This window comes from Oryzias latipes, chromosome 4 (assembly GCF_053564925.1).
Source record: "Oryzias latipes strain Hd-rR chromosome 4, Olatipes_Hd-rR_3.1".
In the NCBI taxonomy this organism is placed as follows: Eukaryota; Metazoa; Chordata; class Actinopteri; order Beloniformes; family Adrianichthyidae; genus Oryzias; species Oryzias latipes.
The window spans coordinates 4,756,737-4,773,803 of record NC_136240.1 but is presented as its reverse complement, the minus strand read 5'-3'; the positions used below and the strand labels follow the sequence as shown (position 1 = coordinate 4,773,803).

The 17,067-nt window shown below is 46.9% G+C and overlaps 1 protein-coding gene across 7 annotated transcripts in view; it reads left to right on the top strand.

The window, feature by feature from the left end:
• The window catches only part of crocc2 (ciliary rootlet coiled-coil, rootletin family member 2), a 29,426-nt gene extending 12,709 nt beyond the window's left edge, over positions 1-16,717 (top strand). The window contains exons 7-35 of one of the 7 annotated variants that reach the window (XM_078945514.1): positions 357-557; positions 1,042-1,138; positions 1,299-1,373; positions 1,454-1,564; positions 1,643-1,748; positions 1,878-1,913; positions 1,992-2,171; positions 2,531-2,675; positions 2,759-2,905; positions 2,978-3,208; positions 4,263-4,456; positions 5,171-5,298; positions 5,643-5,812; positions 5,962-6,141; positions 6,284-6,418; positions 6,518-6,661; positions 8,492-8,730; positions 8,804-8,963; positions 9,042-9,209; positions 9,776-10,115; positions 10,221-10,342; positions 10,415-10,535; positions 11,344-11,465; positions 11,578-12,018; positions 12,326-12,475; positions 12,559-12,750; positions 13,005-13,136; positions 15,979-16,158; positions 16,229-16,717. In XM_078945514.1, the coding sequence (XP_078801640.1) occupies positions 1,135-1,138; positions 1,299-1,373; positions 1,454-1,564; positions 1,643-1,748; positions 1,878-1,913; positions 1,992-2,171; positions 2,531-2,675; positions 2,759-2,905; positions 2,978-3,208; positions 4,263-4,456; positions 5,171-5,298; positions 5,643-5,812; positions 5,962-6,141; positions 6,284-6,418; positions 6,518-6,661; positions 8,492-8,730; positions 8,804-8,963; positions 9,042-9,209; positions 9,776-10,115; positions 10,221-10,342; positions 10,415-10,535; positions 11,344-11,465; positions 11,578-12,018; positions 12,326-12,475; positions 12,559-12,750; positions 13,005-13,136; positions 15,979-16,158; positions 16,229-16,315 (4,440 nt within the window). In that variant the 5' untranslated portion in view covers positions 357-557; positions 1,042-1,134 and the 3' untranslated portion in view covers positions 16,316-16,717. Of the gene's footprint in view, positions 1-356; positions 558-1,041; positions 1,139-1,298; positions 1,374-1,453; positions 1,565-1,642; positions 1,807-1,877; positions 1,914-1,991; positions 2,172-2,530; positions 2,676-2,758; positions 2,906-2,977; positions 3,209-4,262; positions 4,457-5,170; positions 5,299-5,642; positions 5,813-5,961; positions 6,142-6,283; positions 6,419-6,517; positions 6,662-8,491; positions 8,731-8,803; positions 8,964-9,041; positions 9,210-9,775; positions 10,116-10,220; positions 10,343-10,414; positions 10,536-11,343; positions 11,466-11,577; positions 12,019-12,325; positions 12,476-12,558; positions 12,751-13,004; positions 13,137-15,978; positions 16,159-16,228 lie in introns of those variants that run through there. The other 6 variants (XM_078945515.1, XM_078945511.1, XM_011473906.2 and 3 more) reach the window with 6 other exon arrangements.
• The last annotated feature ends 350 nt before the right edge of the window (positions 16,718-17,067 follow it).

The following is a 17,067-nucleotide window of genomic DNA, read 5'->3' as shown; positions in this document are numbered from 1 at the left end:
AGTGGAGAAGGTTATTAGGGTCGGCTGTCCTCATGCTTATTGTTTCCTCAGAGGGTGACAGACGGTTCAAAGCGTCTGAATTCTCTGAAACTATCCTCCAGGACAAAACCTGAGCTCTTCACTTGGAACCTCTCTTTAATGTAGAACAACCATGACAACCGCACCAAAGACAAATACAAGAAAAGTGGTGATTACTCAGCTTTAGAATGAAGCTGTGCTGTAACCAATCACACTTCAAAGTTAGCCTCAATAATCCAGGAGAACGGTTAGCCAAAACCAGCACGGGACATTTTCTCACCCCTTTAGATCTTACTCACGTTTCAACGCACAGATTCACTTTTGACTCTTTTTAACAGAACTCTGTCCGGAATGCTTGGCGAGTGTGCTGCTGTGAGCCGGCATCTCCGAGCTGCGTGTACGGGTCTTGACGCACGGCTCGCTGAAGAACATGTGTGTAGTCGTGTGACGGCGCTCGAGACGCAGCTCAGGGAAAAGCTGAAGGAGGCCATGCAGCTGCAGGCTGGCTGGGATGCACAGAAAGTCCAGCTGAACTCCAGGTAGATCCCTCTCTGAATCCATCTGTGGAGCTTGTTCTGATCCGGTTATAACCACTTTTTATTTAATGACCTCAGAAGTTGGTTTACAGTTACTTCACCAAAGTATCAGAAGAACTTCACAACAGTTTTAGTCAAAAAGATGTTTGCTTTTCTGCAAAATCCTGGCTAGAAACTTGTGTATATTGGAATCATGGTATCACTTACAAAATTCACGTTGGTCTGAAAGCATAGCCTTCATGAAACCTCAGACCTTTACAGACTGCAGCCTTTCATGCTCTGTCTTTTGTTCAGGACCATCTCCTGTGCAACTCAATCACAGGTCTGCAGGAATGCCAATCCCCTCTAAGCTGCTTTTGAAATCATCAGAAGTATTTGGTGGTGCCATGACAGAATATGATAGTGCTGATGTCCTTGTCAAACATGGTGATCGTGTGTCCCCCCTGAACTCTGTGGGAGTGACATCTATGTGTGTTGGCATATTTAGAATCCAGGAAATGACTGACGCCGTAAAGCACCTTCAGAGCCAGAGCAGTGAGAAGGATGCAGGCCTCAGTGGCACGCAGGCTCCAGGGGATGGATGGGTAAGGCTCCGGAAAACAGCAGTCAGAGGTAGCAGATTGACGGGTACATTATTTGGAGTCTAGACCTCAGGTGTGATGAAGTGCTGCACAGCTTCCTCATCTGGGGATTGTCAGCTTTGCTCTGCTGATTCTTATCTGGTGTAAATGGTGTCTTGCTCAGAAGACGAGGGGAGCAGAGGAAGGACTGCTCACAGAGATCCACAACCTTCACAAGATTCTGAGCCACATTCACCAGGTCACAACAACGTAACTGTTCTTCCATGGAAACCATCACCTTTGCCATGAGACTATCATTTTTCTGTGACTATTTTCCAGTTGGTAAGCAGTCATGGGGACAGTTCTGGTTCCAAAACGGCATCTGCCTCCCCTCTGTGCACGCTGGAGGCAGTGCAGAAGACCCTCTCCAAGCATCAGGCAGAGTCACAGGTGCCACAGTTGTGCACAGAGGAACAAATCCTCAGTGCAAAAAACAAACAACCTGTTTCGGTTCCGCAAACTTCACAGGAGCTACACACTCGTTTGGAAGCAGCTCAGGTGCAGGTGGACACGTTAAGGGATCAGCTGCTAGAAGAAGGTGTGGAGCAGATGATCTCCAGAGTACAGAGCGGAGGTCAGGAGGTCAAAGACGACAGCATGAGTCACTGCTGCGCTCTGGAGCCCATTTCAAAGTACAGATTTATTAATTAAACTCTTTAAACCCTTTCTCTTGTTTGTGTTTATGAAAATGTCTCAACATCAGAAAAGATCTTCATCTACGTATTTTGTTTTTCAAAAAGTAGGTGTGGCTATGTGAATAATGTTGACAGGCTGTGGCGGTTTTCTGTGCCCGTTCATCTCCCTGCATGCCTCTCAGTCAGGAGAACCTGGAGGAGCTGCTCTCTGGGCTGCGGCGGGAGGTGCGCTCTCAGAGTGTTGAGCTGGAGGCACAGCGCCGCTCGACACTGGACCTCCAGAGACAGCGGGACCTCCTCAGGCAGCAGAGGGAGGAGCTGGAGACACAGCTGGCACAGCAGCGCACAGAAGCCCAAAGAGGGTACAGATGGGCTCAAAGGACGGCCATTACGCAACACAAATCCTGTCAAGCCCAATTGTTTTCAGGCTCCATGTGTTTGGAGCTCAGATCAATAACACATGTCACACTCTGGCCAGCTAAGCACCTAAATGACATGGGGAAGCAAATGTAAATTATTTACACAGAATTACTGCTTTTAGGGATTGCTTTGAGCTGAAAGATCGAATTAGCTGAGAACTGAAGCAGGACATGCGATCAGGCACAGGGAAAAGCTCCCTCAGAGGTCTGGCCTTTGGCACCAACATTAGAACAGCGGATGAAAAGCTGCGCAGAGATTTTGTGTGGGAGAGAGTCATACGCACATGCATTTTGGGTTTCAGGGAGAAGAGTCTGCAGGAGCTCGATAGGAAGCACTCAGATCTGCGCAGGGAGCTTTTCCTGATCAAAGAGGCCTTCAGTCAAATTACTCTCCAGAAAGAGCTGCTGGAGAACGACAAGGCCGGCCTCTCTGAAGCTCTCACCAAGGTAAACCGTGCTCTCAGCACCCACACAGAACCAGCATCAGGGGACACTGGAGAGCCTTTCAATAAAACAGATGAACTCCACAGATGGAGTCCCAGCTTGCTGCAAAGGACTGTGCTCTGGCCAAACTGCAGAACCAAGAGGCTGATCTGAAAGACACTGTTGTAAAAATGGCTGCTCTTAGTGAAGGTCTAGCTAAAGACAAGGTGGCCCTCAGCCGGATTGTGATGCAGGTCAGTCCCTGGGGACTCCCAACAACAGACCTTAATGAGAAAGGCAGCTCAGGCCTTCTTTTCCACATGCAGACGGAGGGGGAGAAAGGAGAGCTGGATGAACGTAGACGGGAAGCTGTGGCGGAGCGAACCACAGCCAGAGAGCGTGCAGCACGGGCGCAAAAAGAGATGACAAACCTCCTTGCTGAAAAGCAAGTGTTGGAAAGCTCTCACGGTCACCTGCAAGATCTCTGCCAGAAGCTGGAAGCAGAGCAGGATCTCCTGCTGGAGGAGAAAGCTGGGGCCCTGAAGATGCACTCCCAGGTCACTCACACCCCTCCTTTCTCCTTCCACGCAGAGAAAACTATTTTAGATTCTTCATAACTTTTGCCATGTTCGTGAAGCTCGTCATTGCAGGAAAACGTCAGGTTTTTCTTCTTTCAGAGGGGAGCAGTTTGCACTACACTGTGTGTTTTATGAGTAACTTGGGAACGCAACTGGAGAAGATAAATAGATAGACGGACAACATCCAGCAGGGGTTTAGTGAAATCACCGATAAGTTAGCACCTTAAGTGTTCCCATTCTTCCTCAACTCCTCCATCCTGTCCAGTAAAGAATGAACGGAATCCCTTCCTGCTTTATTTGTGCTGAAACTCAAACTGGGATAATCCTGAGGGCCAGAGCTAGAATAGAACTAACCCAAACATTTATACACATTCCACTCAAACATTTGAGATAGCTTATCAGCAAAAATAAATCAACCTTGAATAAAACAAGCCCTGTGTGGCTTCCAAATTGACGCTCATGTTTCATTTTCTTGTCGAGCATTTCTCACATCTCTAGTGTGTAATTCATCCTTTTTCTCATTTACCAAGCCTAGCTAAGAGAAAGTGAGGGAAATGTTTGGCTAATGTGAGTTCATTTGGGTTCAAACCACTCTGACGTTTTTCTCTTTGAAACCAAACTCTAAGCCAACACCACTTGCTTTTTTCTTGAGTACACTAAACTGTTCTGCAGTCACCATTGAACATCCAATAAATACCATCACAAATACTTTGTATCCAACCTTTTAGAATGCTTCTGTCTGCTAAAAAGGAGGTTGTGCTGTGTGTCAAAGAGATTTAGGTTTCACCTAGAGGAAAGTCACAAACTTTTCCTAACCTCCTCTTGGTGCTGCTTCAGCAGCGGTTCAGGGTTAGTGCATCAAATCTGGCCCCATAAATTGTCTTGAGTGGATGATTCATGCAGAGTCATGGCTGCTCACGCTTCTCCATAGGAAAAATGAAATGTATTTTAAAACACCCAATGATTTACTCTTCTGCTGCGGGAAACGTTTGCTTGAGTCTACGTTCCTCTGTTTGTGTATTCTGGTCTGCAGGTCAAAAGGCAGATGCAGGCTCTGCAAGAGGAGCTGGGCTCATGCAGGAAGGAGCTTGAGGAGAAGACCGCTGCCGTAAAGAGAGTCACCCAAGACAGGGAGGAACAGGCCAAGGACAAGGCTGCCCTGGAAGTCAGGCTCAACTCTGCAGAGCGAAAGGCCTGTGTTCTCACACAGGGGCTGGCTGATCTGAGGTCTGCCTGTCTTTCACAATCTCTTTGGTTGGCTGGATGGCTGGTTGGCTGGTTGGTTGGTTGGTTGGTCGGTCGGTCGGTCGGTTGGTTGGCCTGTTGGTTGGTTGGTTGGTTGGCCTGTTGGTTGGTTGGCCTGTTGGTTGGTTGGTTGGATGGTTGGCTGGCTGGTTGGTTGGTTGGTTGGCCTGTTGGTTGGTTGGTTGGTTGGTTGGTTGGTTGGTTGGTTGGTTGGTTGGCTGGTTGGTTGGCTGGTTGGCCTGTTGGTTGGCCTGTTGGTTGGTTGGTTGGTTGGTTGGTTTGGTTGGTTGGTTGGTTGGTTGGTTGGTTGGTTGGTTGGTTGGTTGGTTGGTTGGTTGGTTGGTTGGTTGGTTGGTTGGTTGGTTGGCCTGTTGATTGGTTGGTTGGTTGGTTGGTTGGTTGGTTTGGTTGGTTGGTTGGTTGGTTGGTTGGTTGGTTGGCCTGTTGATTGGTTGGTTGGTTGGTTGGTTGGTTGGTTGGTTGGTTGGTTGGTTGGTTGGTTGGTTGGTATGCTCTCCAAATACGTTTTGTAAATACACCAAAGGTTAAAGTTGATTTGATCCTAATGTAATAAGATTCTCCAGAAATATAAGCTTCAGTTCTTGAAGTGGTTTAGGAGATTGCAGAAGTTGTAGACAGAACGAAGATAGAAAGGCCTTCTTTGAGAGATTTAAACTCTTTTCCTCTGTGTTTCAGAGCAGAGAGGGAGTCCCTGGAAAAGGCTCTGTTTGAGAGCCAGGAGCTGTCTGCCTCCCTGGAGGCTGAGGTCACCAGGCTGGAGGGCAGGAGGAACAGCCTGATCCTTGCTAACGAGGCCTTGACGCGTGAGTTACCCCCTTCCCTCAAAGATCCCACCATCTTCTGTGCCAAGCCCCTTGGCCATGAAGCCTTTCCAGCTGCCCACTAGAGAAGCATATTTCAGCTCTCTGAAGTATCTCTGGAGCTGCTTTTTCAGCTGACCAGGCTCCAGCTGCTCCACACAAACACACATGGATCAGACAGGAGCTGTAAAACTCAACCTTTTCATCTACAGCCATGTCCCAATGTATACCCAGTAAATAAAGCTGCAAAACCTCTTCTGATCCTGGACCATGTATTGGTGTGTTTTTAGACATTGGCTCAGTGTTTACTTGGAGCCGAAGGTCCAGCAGTGTGTTTTTCTGTGCAGGTGATGCAGCTCAGAGGCGTGGAGATGCTGAGCGAGAGCTTGCAGAAGCGGCACAACAAAAAAGTCAACTGGAGGAGAAACTGGCTCAAGTGGCAAGAAATGCGCTGTTGGTGCTGAGCAACAAGGAGCAGATTCACCGAGAGCAGATGGAAACCGAACGCATGCAAAGGGTACGGACTGGTCTGAGAGGAGCGTGCAGTTATGGCTTTGATTATGGGGTCAACACCAACATTAGACAATCCCACCTGCTCTTTCCACTCTTTGTGCACTGCCAGTAACATGCTTCAGTTGTCTCCTGCATGTGTTTGCTGTCTAACAGGAGCAGCAATGTTCAGAGTTGGCGGCTCTGCAGGATCAGGCTGAGGAGCAGCTGCATCGACAGTGTGAGGAGCTGCGCATGAGCAGCCAGAGGGAGCTGCAGCAGGTGCAAGAAGAGCTGGCCCGGACACAGAAAGAGTTCAGCCAAAGTCTTCTGCAGGCTGAGAGTGAGAAGCAGCAGGTTTGTTAAAGACTTGCACTAAAAAAACCAGCGTGTGTGATTGCATATCCTGCTAGAATCCCTGTCAGTCCCTCACTGAACAGAATGCTCTCAAGCTAACTCCACAGCTTTCGGTCTCAACCTTGATGTGTCTTGTGTTCAGGCTCTGTCTCTGATGGAGGCGGAAAGAGCTGCCCTCACAGAGAGAATGGAATCCCTTCAAAAGGATGTCACCAGAGCCGACCTGGAGATCGAACACATTCGAAGAGATGCAGTCAGCAAACAGGAACAAGACAAGGTTCCAACCTGGCTCCTCTCCCTTGAACAGTTCTGGCTTTTTTAAGGTTTTTTTCTGAACACAGATACCAAGTGTCTCTGCGTGTTTCTGTGTTTGCAGAGCTCTATAACTGCTCTTCAGCTTCAGCTGCAGGACCTGCAGACTCAGCTGGAGAGGTCTCTGGACTCCCACCAGCAAGCCCACAAAAGTTTCACAGAGCAGGTCAAAGAGCTGAATGAGGAGAAAGAGCACGCCCAACAAGAGGTAGGAATTCTTCACATTTTCTGCAGCTTTCTTCCTACATTTTTCACTTCAACATAAACATCATGCTTGTTTCTTTAGTGCTGCTAAAATATATATAAACATCGACTGCAGCAGCAACTAACACAGACCTCCATGACAAATCACAGACAATCTAGGGTCACCAGATAGATGGCAGAGGTTGTTTGTACTGTGAGATTGCAGAAATGAACAGTACATTTTAGGTTTGTTTGGCTTGGCATTCAACCACAGACCTTTGATCTGCTGCTGGTGTGACTGAGAGTTTGCACCAATTAGTAGCAGGGTAAGGCAGAGCCATTAAGCATAGGCCTGTGTTGACATTGGCCTGTGTCACAGAGCTGCATGGCCATCAGGTGCAGAGAGCACACAGCCAAATCCTACAAGAAGGGGCGGCCTGGTGTCCCCTATTAGGACTTTCACTGAGCTCGTTTTCTCCATCCTTTTCCTGTCAAACCCACAGGAGGAAAATATTGCTTTGCTGACCTTAATATAAACATAAAAGTGCAATTAGAGACCATAATTCGGCGAGAGAGTGACATGGCTCTCCGCGCCAAACGAGAGCCGTAAATCCCATCTCTTGGGGTTGCTTGAGGTCAGGATTCCAGGCGCAGGGTGGCGGGGCGTTTTAGTGAAAAAACAAACTCACACTCACCTCATTAAGATGTAACTGCAGAGTTGTGAGGGCCTCAACAGTCTCTGGTTTAAAAGCCTGGATTCCCTGGAAGAGCGTATTGTTTATCTGTATGGGACTTCTTGGTTTCCATAAAAGTTAACATGGAGGTCACCCTGTCTTTGCGCTGTCTTCCGTCTCCCAGTGAGTGAGGATGTGTGGAGCCGGAGCAGAGGGGTTTTAAGGCTCGGTCAGCCCTCCCTGCCATTTATCAAGTCAGACTTGTGCAGCTCTGTCATATTTGGCCTCCACTCCCAAACGTTTCTGTGTTTGATTGTTTTCATGAATCCAAACGGACAGTTTCCGTGTCAGTAACTCACAAAAGCCTGGCGGAGAATGATTGACAGAGAGCACAATGGAAGACAGACAAAGAGACGGGAAGAATCGCTCCCTGGTACCACCATCTAAAACAAAGTTTGGGTTAACCCCTGGTGTAAATAAACCCGTGGGGAGTGTTTATTTTCTCCCTCGCAGAAGAGAGAGGCTGTGGCTCCACTGGGACTCCAGGTTCCCTCTCTTCCCTCCAAAAACACAACCGGGCTGCCCCCAAAGTGCCCGCTCCGCCTCACCGTCCCCTGCTCCTCCATCAGATAAAATAAAGCAGAACGGGTCAGATCGGCACCAGCTATGTTTCTTTCTCACATTAGAGTGTAGCAGAAGGAGCCATCATGTATGGCCTCTAAACATAACAGTCTTCCTCCTCTCTTGGCTCCTTTTCCCCTCCAGTGCTGCCTCTCCTCCAGTTCATGTGGTGCAGCAGTTTATCATGCAGCTTTCTGAGGACTGAGCTGCAAAGAGCAGATGGGGGGAGACACCTCCTGGCTGTGGGCCCAACTGGCTCTTATCTTTGTGCAGATAAGCTCAGGCCTCCCTGCTTTTCTCACCACGCACAGCATGTAGCTGTAAAACATAATATAGGTCACAGAGTACCTCGGGAATCTGCACACCACACTTTAACCAGGAGATGCTGAGTTTTAGCTTTCAAACAGTCCACCTCGAACAGATGAGGTCACCCCTTTTAGGGTGACAGTCAGAGAGCTGTTTATGAAGGTTTAAAAATAACAATACTGACTAAATGTATAACAGGATGAAGAGTTTCGTCTTTAAAATCTGTCCTTTCTTTCTTTTTTCATAATTTGTAGTTACGGACCCTTCAACTTCGCCTGCAGGAGGCAGAAGAAAGTCTGGCTAAAGGGCATAGAGATCTGACTGAGGCTCACAGGGAGATCGGGGATTCTGCTCAGGAGCAAAACAATTTAAGAAAGGAGGCTCTGGACCTGAGACGACACCTGAACGATGAAACCAGCATGAGAGAAGCCATCCGAGCCGCCAACCACCAGCTCCGAGCTCTCATCAAGAAAGCAGAGCGTGACAAGAGCAGGTACGGCTTTCATGGAGAGATGTGTTTGAGGCCCTGACCTTTTGGAAAACAGAATTCTATTTTTCCTATCCAGTCTGAAACAGGCTCTGGAACAGCAGGAACAGAAATGGATTGTTCTGGAGGAATGTAAGAACTCAGTGCAACAGGAGGCTGCCACTCTCAGAAGCAGCATGAGAGAGCTGGAGAAGACCCACCTGCAGTCATGCAGAGAGCTGCAGGAGCTGCGCAGACAGGTGAAGGAGGTTTTTCAGGCCAAAACTTTGAGTATGATGGACTATCTATAATAGTTTATGGCGTGTTAACTGAAACAGGTAAAGATGCTTGAAGGCGAGAACAGCCGTCAGACGGTGGAGCTGCTAAAGGTACAGGCCCGGGTTTGTCATGAGGAGCAGAAGGAGGAGGAGGCCCGTCAGGAGGCATTCACGCTGCAGCAGAGATTACTGGAGTGTGAGGCTGTCAAGGAAGCAGCACTAAATGAGGTAAAAGGCCTCTGGGAATGAGACCGCAATCTGGAGCAAATGTTCCACACGCAGAGCGTGGACCCCAGCGTTCCTCTGTGACGGCTCATGTCAGGGCTCACTCAGAGCCGTTCTTCATTTGTGAACAAACGCCTTCTGATAATCATGGCTTCATGTCATTCTTCCTGACGGAACAGAAGCTGTTGGTTGGTTAAGTGTTACTGACGGGTTCCTCATGGACCCAGCAGCTGATGATCTGAATATGACATCACTGTTCCAACCAAATGCAAATTAGAGACTATCGGAGCTCTTTAAACTAAACACAGACTTCTGGATAAACTAGCAAAACAGAGCAAGGAAAACCTCAAATCTGACAAATGATTATTTAACTCACACCTGTGATTTATGAAAATGCAGTTTTTGAATCTGCGTTTTGAAGACTTCACAACGTAATGATTGTTTTCACACTGAAATTGAAATGACCTCCCTCAGACGGTGGTGGTGCTCTACAGGTGGTTTGGGCTGCAGCTCATCAGGGTGTGCAGAAGACCTGCTTCACCTTGAGGCTCTGCTGTCCGTTTGAACAGGTTGCAGGTTTGCAGCGCTGCGTGAGGGAGCTGGAAACAGCCGAGGAGAGGAGCCGACGCCTGCAGCAGGATCTGCAGCAGACTGAGCAAAGGTACAAGGAAGCTGCTGCTCAGCTGGAGGCCTCCAGGACCCAAATCGAGGAACTCTCTGTGCTGCTTGGCCTCTGTGAAAACAAGGCCCAGGGCCTGGAGGAGCAGCTGGTTTTAAGTGATGCCAAATACAAGGAGGTAGAGCATCGACTGGCAGAGCTACTTTCAGCTCTGCGTTGCACGATCAGTGTCAACCATGGATCCCGATCATGCTCGCCATCTCCCTGGAAAAGACAACTGCATGTGAAAGGTAAAATGTAAATATTGCCAACAACAATTATTATATATTTAGAGTTACTTTTAAATCATATTTTGTCCATAAAGTAGTTAATCTGGATTGGTGGTCTCGTTGTAGGTGGAGAAAGTGAGGCTGAGGGATCGTTTCCTTCATCTTCTGAGGAAGAGCTGAGTGTAAAGAATGTCAAAAATGCGCTGCAAGGGTTACTGCAGGAACTCAGGGATGCACAGAGAGAAAAGGTATCAGAATAAACCAACAGAAAAACACAATCCTCTTTCTCTGTTTTTAAAAGTTTTCCTGTTTTCTCTGAGGATGAAACCAAAGCTCAGGTAGTCGTTCTGAGTCAAGAAGTGAAGGAACTGAAAGACTCCCACGAGGTGTTGACCACCCAGCTGCTGCAGCTGCAGAGGTCCGTGAAGCAGTCAGAGAAAGGTACGATGAAGAGATAACACCACCCGGCTCAGACCACGCTGGGTTGGAGGTTCTCAGTCTGCCTGGATTTGAGTACAAATCCATTCTTAATGTCTGAACTTCACTTTCTATTAAAAAAATATTCAGTTCATATTCATCTGACCATTGAGAACGAAAACTGATTATTGAGATTCTCCTGGATGTTATTTGAAGGGGGTTCATTTAACACAATTGTCCATCTGAGTTCAACACTTATGAAGAAGAAGAAGAGAAGAAGGAAAAACGAAAGCTTCTCTTCAGAGTGTGAAAACCTACCACTAAACCTCTTCAGTGCCTGCAGCAGGACCAGGGAGCCAGCCGGACGTCCTCTGCAACAAAGACAAAGTCATCTGATGCCAGAAATGCTCTTCCCACACATTCTGTCCAAAACCATCAAAACAATTGTGCATATTTCAATCGTGTCGTTAAAATTAAGGAACTTCAAATGAACCAAGAAAAATCCTGACTCTGTGGACTTACAGTACATTTAAGGCGCTTCTGAGTGATTTGTATTCATGTTCCCTTAAAAGCTGCCTTGCTGAGGAAACCAACCAACCTCAAGAAATCTGATTACATTCATCAGTAATGAACAAGATTCTTAGCATTTCATATTTCAATACAGGAGTAGTTTATTCAAATCTGACTTTGGGGTGGTGCAGTGCTGACGTGGTTAGCACTCTGGCCTCCCAGAAGGTCCTGGTTCTGGTCCTCCTTTGCTCTAACTCAAGTGCTGATGTAATACATGGGGTCCTGTCACTACTTTGTCTGCTTAAAGTTTTATTTTTTACAGGTCAAGAAGAAATGGCTGAACAACTGGTGCGGGCACACACTTCCCTGTCCCTGCAGCAGGACCTAGCGGATCGATCCGAGAAGGACAAGAGAGCCCTGGAAGCAGAGCTGGCTCAACTCAAAGTGAGGCTGCAAGCTTCTCAGACTGAGTCCCAATCCCTGCAGATAAAAAGTAGAAACATTTTGAGACAAAGTTCAGTGTCTGTTTTGTTTTTAAGAATGCTGTCCTTCATAGGGCAGGTTGGAAGTCTTGCAGGGGTTAGAATCGTCTGCAAATGCAGAAGTAAGGAAACACAAGGAGTCTCTGGAGGCAGCAGAGAGCAGAGCCAGCTCTTTGGAGGTCTCCCAGCACACCCTGGAAGGTGAGATGCAGAGGGCTCAGCTGAGAGCAGCAGAGCTGGAGGCTGAGGCTGCTGCGCTGCAGGAGCGGCTCACAGACACCAGGAGGAAACTGAGCGAGAGCGAAGATCGCTGTGCCGCGCTGCAGGTCAATGAGCAGAGGCAGGCCGCCGTACTGGCCCGAGCTGAGCAGCAAGAGAGCCAGCTGAGAGAAAAGACCCACAAGCTTTCAAACAGCCTCAACGACCTGAGCCGCCGCTCTGAAGGACTGCAGGAGCAGATGACAGAGCTGCAGCGGGCCCTCGTGTCCAGCGAACAGGACAGACGGCTGCTGCAGGTACAGCCGCCACTCACAGCAGTTCACAGCGTAAGGGTGCAAGGAGGAGGAGAAATCAATAAAGCCAAAATTTCAACTGTCGTTTGATGTGGACCACTTTTTGCCAAAGGCCAGTCAGTTGCAATGCTTGAAGTCAGGTTTTCCTCTGGAAGCTGTTGTCTAGGAAATGATCTGAGCATGTCAACATGTGATTGGTTCTCTCGTTTTTAAGTAATGAAACAAACCCCCAAACCTGCTTAACACGTCCAGCATTCAAGAAAGAAAAGCATCAAATAAAAAGAAAATTTGACCACACATGTGCCTGCAGGAACGACTGGATAAGACATGGGATGCACTTTCAGAGAGTCAAAGGCTGAAACATGCACTCACAGAGGAGAGGCAGAGCCTTCAAAAAGCACAGGAAGACTCTGAGCTGAAAATATCTGAGCTGGAAAACAACAACAGGGTCCTAAAGGAGGTCAGTGTCTCTGCTGAAGACTCAGAAAATATAGATGCAAATGTTGGGCCTCTGTTCTGATGCGAGTTTCACTGACTTTCCAGAGCCTGAAGCAGCAGCAGGATGCTGAGCTTTGCACATCCCACCAGCTCCACAATGAGAAAGACCAACTTAAAGAGAAACTCAGGCTCCTGCAGACCTCGATGCAAAAGCTTCAACAGGAGAAAGCAGAGATGGAACCTATCCTGACTCGCCTCAGTAAAGACAAGTCTGTCTTGAGAAAGACACTAGAGAAGGTGAGCTGTCTTTTCTGCAAGACTATCCATTAAAACACAATTTTGACTCAGGAAATAAACCATCTCTGCTATTAGCTCTGTGCTGACTATCAAAACATTGATACATTTAAAGTCAGCTGTGTGTCTACTGGAAGGCAGCATATGAAAGAAGCTGGGAGTTTGTCAGGATCACTGCTGCAGAGTTTTCTCATTGTTCAGAAATGTCCTGTCGTAGTGCAGACAGTGTTATAATGCCACCCTGGTTCTGTTGCCAGGTGGAGATGGACAGGCTGAGGAAGCAGGAGGAGGCAGCCTCTGCTGCCAGAGACAGAGCCCAGCTGGAGCAGAGAGTCCACAGCATGGAGCAGCAGCTGGCTGAGAAGCAGGACGCCCTGCAGACCCTGCAGGTGAACTGCTGCAGGATGATTGGTTCAGACTCTGCTAGAACTAGACAGTCGTTTGGTTAGACAGTCTAAATAAAAAGGTCTTTAAGCTTCCTTTAAAAACATGAACCGTCTATGCGGCCCTAAGGCATGCTGGGAGGTGGTTCCGCTTTTGGTTTGGGATGACCAAAAGGCCTGCATCAGAGGACGTCAGGGTCAGCAAGGGCTCTACTGTAAAATCAAATCAGATAAATATGAAGGACCGAGACCAAAAAATATATTTATAAACCCTTGAAAGAACTTTAAAACCAATTCTAAAATACACAGGGAGCCAAAGCAGGGATTTTAAAACAGGTGTAATGTGCTCCCGCCTCCTGGTCCTCGTCAGGACGCGTGAGTTTTGTAAAAGCTTAAGGTTTGATGTCCTTCTGCGAAGACCAGACAGGAGGACATTACAAAAATCTAGCCTAATAAAACTAAAACCATACATCAGCACCTGTGTGCTGGCAAGAGAGAGGAATGGGTGGAGTCTGGCAATAGTTTTAACATGATAAAATCCTGTTTTTATTATATTTTTTATTTGTGGGATAAAATAAATTTTCAGTCAAAAATAACACCCTGGCTACTCACACACTTAGAAGTTTTGTAATTTTTTCAGTTTAGATCAAACAATCCCTCTCTTGTCTTCAGAACTGATCACTAAGGGCCTCATTTATAAAAACTTTGCGTAGGATTTGCGTCAGAAGTGGCGTACGGATGAAACATAGGACGTGCGTACGCACAGAAATATTCGGATTTATAAAACCGTGCGCACGCACATCCTACGCATCTTTCCTTTAATAAATCACAACCAATTCTAAATGTAGCGCAGCTTTTTCGGCTTCATGACACCGGAGCTTAAAAGGGAATCCCTTTTAAGTGGAGTGGTGACTGAGGCGGGGGGGCACACCGACGCGCCAGATGCACCGAGTGACACAGGTAAGAGAAAATATTAAAATGAATGCAGTCAAGTCACATGTATGCAGGCTACACAATTACAGTTTATTAATATAGAAAAATTTTATTTTAGTTGCTGGGTGTTCCAGCGGGGCCAGTGGTTACGATGCTGCAGCTGAGCAGCCGTCTGGACCCAGCGTCTCCACGGCACGCGGCTCTCAACCCTCCAGCAGTGGACGCGTCCTCACCGATGCAGTCCTTGAAATGCAGAGGGAAGTCAGTAGTTCAATCAGAGAGGTGGCCAAGGAGTTGGGCGAAATCAAGACTGCTTTGACTGAAATAAACTGCACGATGAGGGAATTCTTGAATAAATAATATTTTCCACACCTCTTTTTCTTTACAAGCGACGCATCACTTCCAAGCGCTGGCGCACAGCAGCAGCAAATGGCTCAAATGCGTGGGGATGGGGTTCAGGGTCGGGGCCATCATAGCAATCGGCGCCAGGGGGTAGAGGCACGTTTTTAAGCTGTGCCACATTGTGTAGCACAGCACATGCCAGCACGATTTGGCACACACTGTCACTTTCACGTGTTTCTTCCATCTGCCGACGGTGTCGCCGTTTCTCATTTCACCCGTTTTTGTGCGTACGCCTGGGTCAGAGCTTGCGTGAAGGACCGCGCATTTTCACGTCAAGTTTGCTTTTTATAAATCTCAACTATTGCGTAGAGAGTGGCGTACGCCTTCTTTTGTGCGTACGCAACGTTTATAAATGAGGCCCTAAAACCTTTGTTTTGTCCTGGTTGAGCTGTAAGAAGTTCTCTGCACTGCCATGACTTAATGTCTAAAATGCATTTGTCTTGACTGACTCTTCTTAATCAGGAGACACAGCAATGTAAAGATGTGTGTCGTCAGCGTAGCTATGAAAACAAACTCCATGCAGTTGCACCCTGGGCTTTTGCATGTAGTAATTAAAAGGTAGTGGACCTGAAACTGATCTTTGGGGAACCTCGCAGTTGATTATGTGAACTCTTGAGGAGCATTTAGCCATATGAAAAATATTCTATCTGTGAGGTAGGAGTAAAATCAGTTAAGAACAGTACCAGAGAGACTCAGCCTGGTATCTAGAATGTTCTGATTTACAAATGCATCACTCAGATCCAGTAGCACCAGGACTGAGACTTTCTGAGAGTCCAGATTACATCTATTATCATTTACTACTTTAACAAGGGCTGCCCCTAAAACCAGATTCATACTTTTCATCTCATTCGATTTGAAATTGTTTAGTTGGACAGAAATGTTATTTTCCACTATTTTATTCCGAAATGATACATTAAGTTGGATACCGATCGATAGTTGTCATAGGTGTTGGGAACTAAATTACTGCCATTTTAACATTTGTGTTATCTTAGATGACCCCACCCTTACATTGACGTGTTCTTCCTACCATGACAAAGGTGGATAAAGGTGGAAAGATTTCATGTAATCCATGGACACCAGTGAAAATCATAAATCATTGAAGAAAAAAGGTTCAGCGCACTGTTTAGTGGGTCTAGATGACCCAACTCCCAATGGTAAAGTGCCTAGGATAGGTTAAATGGAAGATCTGAAGAGAGTAATTTCCTATTTTTAAGAGCTCAAACTCAAAGAAGTCACATGTTTTTAACAGCGATGTGGGGATTGGGTCTAGAAGGCAGGTGGTTGGCTTTAACTGGGAGACAACTTGACCAAGTAGCATCAACCAGGACAAACTTTCCAGTGTTTCCTTGCATAATACAATGCTATGGATCATTAAAATCTACACCTTTTTGAGGTAATAACTAGATCAAGCATTCATTTTATTCCTGAAGTGTTCTGTCATAAAACCAATTCATTTAACACGCCTTTGTTTTGAAACTGTCAACACAATATTTTCCTAAATACTCATGTCCAGTCCCAAGTGTCCCACTTGGAGCACTCCCATGCCCAGCGCTTCCTGGAGGTGACAGCCTATCATCACAAGGAGCTGGAAGAGGAGCGGGCCCGCCTGAAGGACAGTCAGCTCCGAGCAGAGTTTGCCCTGGACAGCAGGGAGGCGGCTCATCAGCAGAGGGTCAGATGCCTGGAGGAGCAGGTATTCTATCCGTGGATGTCCTGCCGAGCGCATGTCTTCCGACAAATATGTCTAACACCTTTCTTCACAGGTGCTGGCTCTCAGAGAGCAGCTGGATCAGGAGTCCAGAAGACGACAGGCTTACTTTAACCAGATGCTGCAGCCGGGCAGACAGTGAGGCGTGAAGCTCCTCGCCTTTCAAACGTCCCCACTGTGAAGCACAAGAGCACATTCCCAAAGTGCACCCGCACCGCACACGTGCACACAAGATTACGTTAATCTGCGGAAAAACTCAACAACAACAAACAATGAGTGTTTTGTTTGTGTGGGAACTGGATGTGCCCGTTTTTTTACTGTCTGATTATGCAGCATCGTTCACTTCTGTTCTGGTTCTTCACATAGAAATCACCGTACTGGTAAATATCATGTGCTATTTCTATTTACAGTGGATCTCAATAAAATAAATGATCCTCAGAGAAATACTTGATCAATAGTGCCTTGCAATTTTTATTTTTCAATGTGGAAGTCTCATTAGAGGAAGTCTAATCTTTTTCAATAAACATGGATGTAACTTTGGAAACCTTCTCTGCATTTTTTGTGACATTTTGGTTGATCCGGTCTATCTGGCACTTGTGACTTTGGCATAAAACAACAACAACTGCAAACTTTGTGTTTTTGTTGATATCTGACTTTCTGTTGAATTGTTAAAACCAGACTTTTTTCTACAGTGTGTCAAACGGACGTCTCTCTCCACAGCACGCCCAGGTAACTGTGCATGCAAAGGAAAACCTTGTAACTTTAAAGAAGCCCTTTGATTATCATAGAGCCGCCCAGTAGTTATCCAGTTACCAGCCTCTTTTTAGCTATTGGCTGGAGGGAACTAATTATGCAAGGTAGTGAATCCCTGTGGGGAGGCGGGACCTAAGCTGA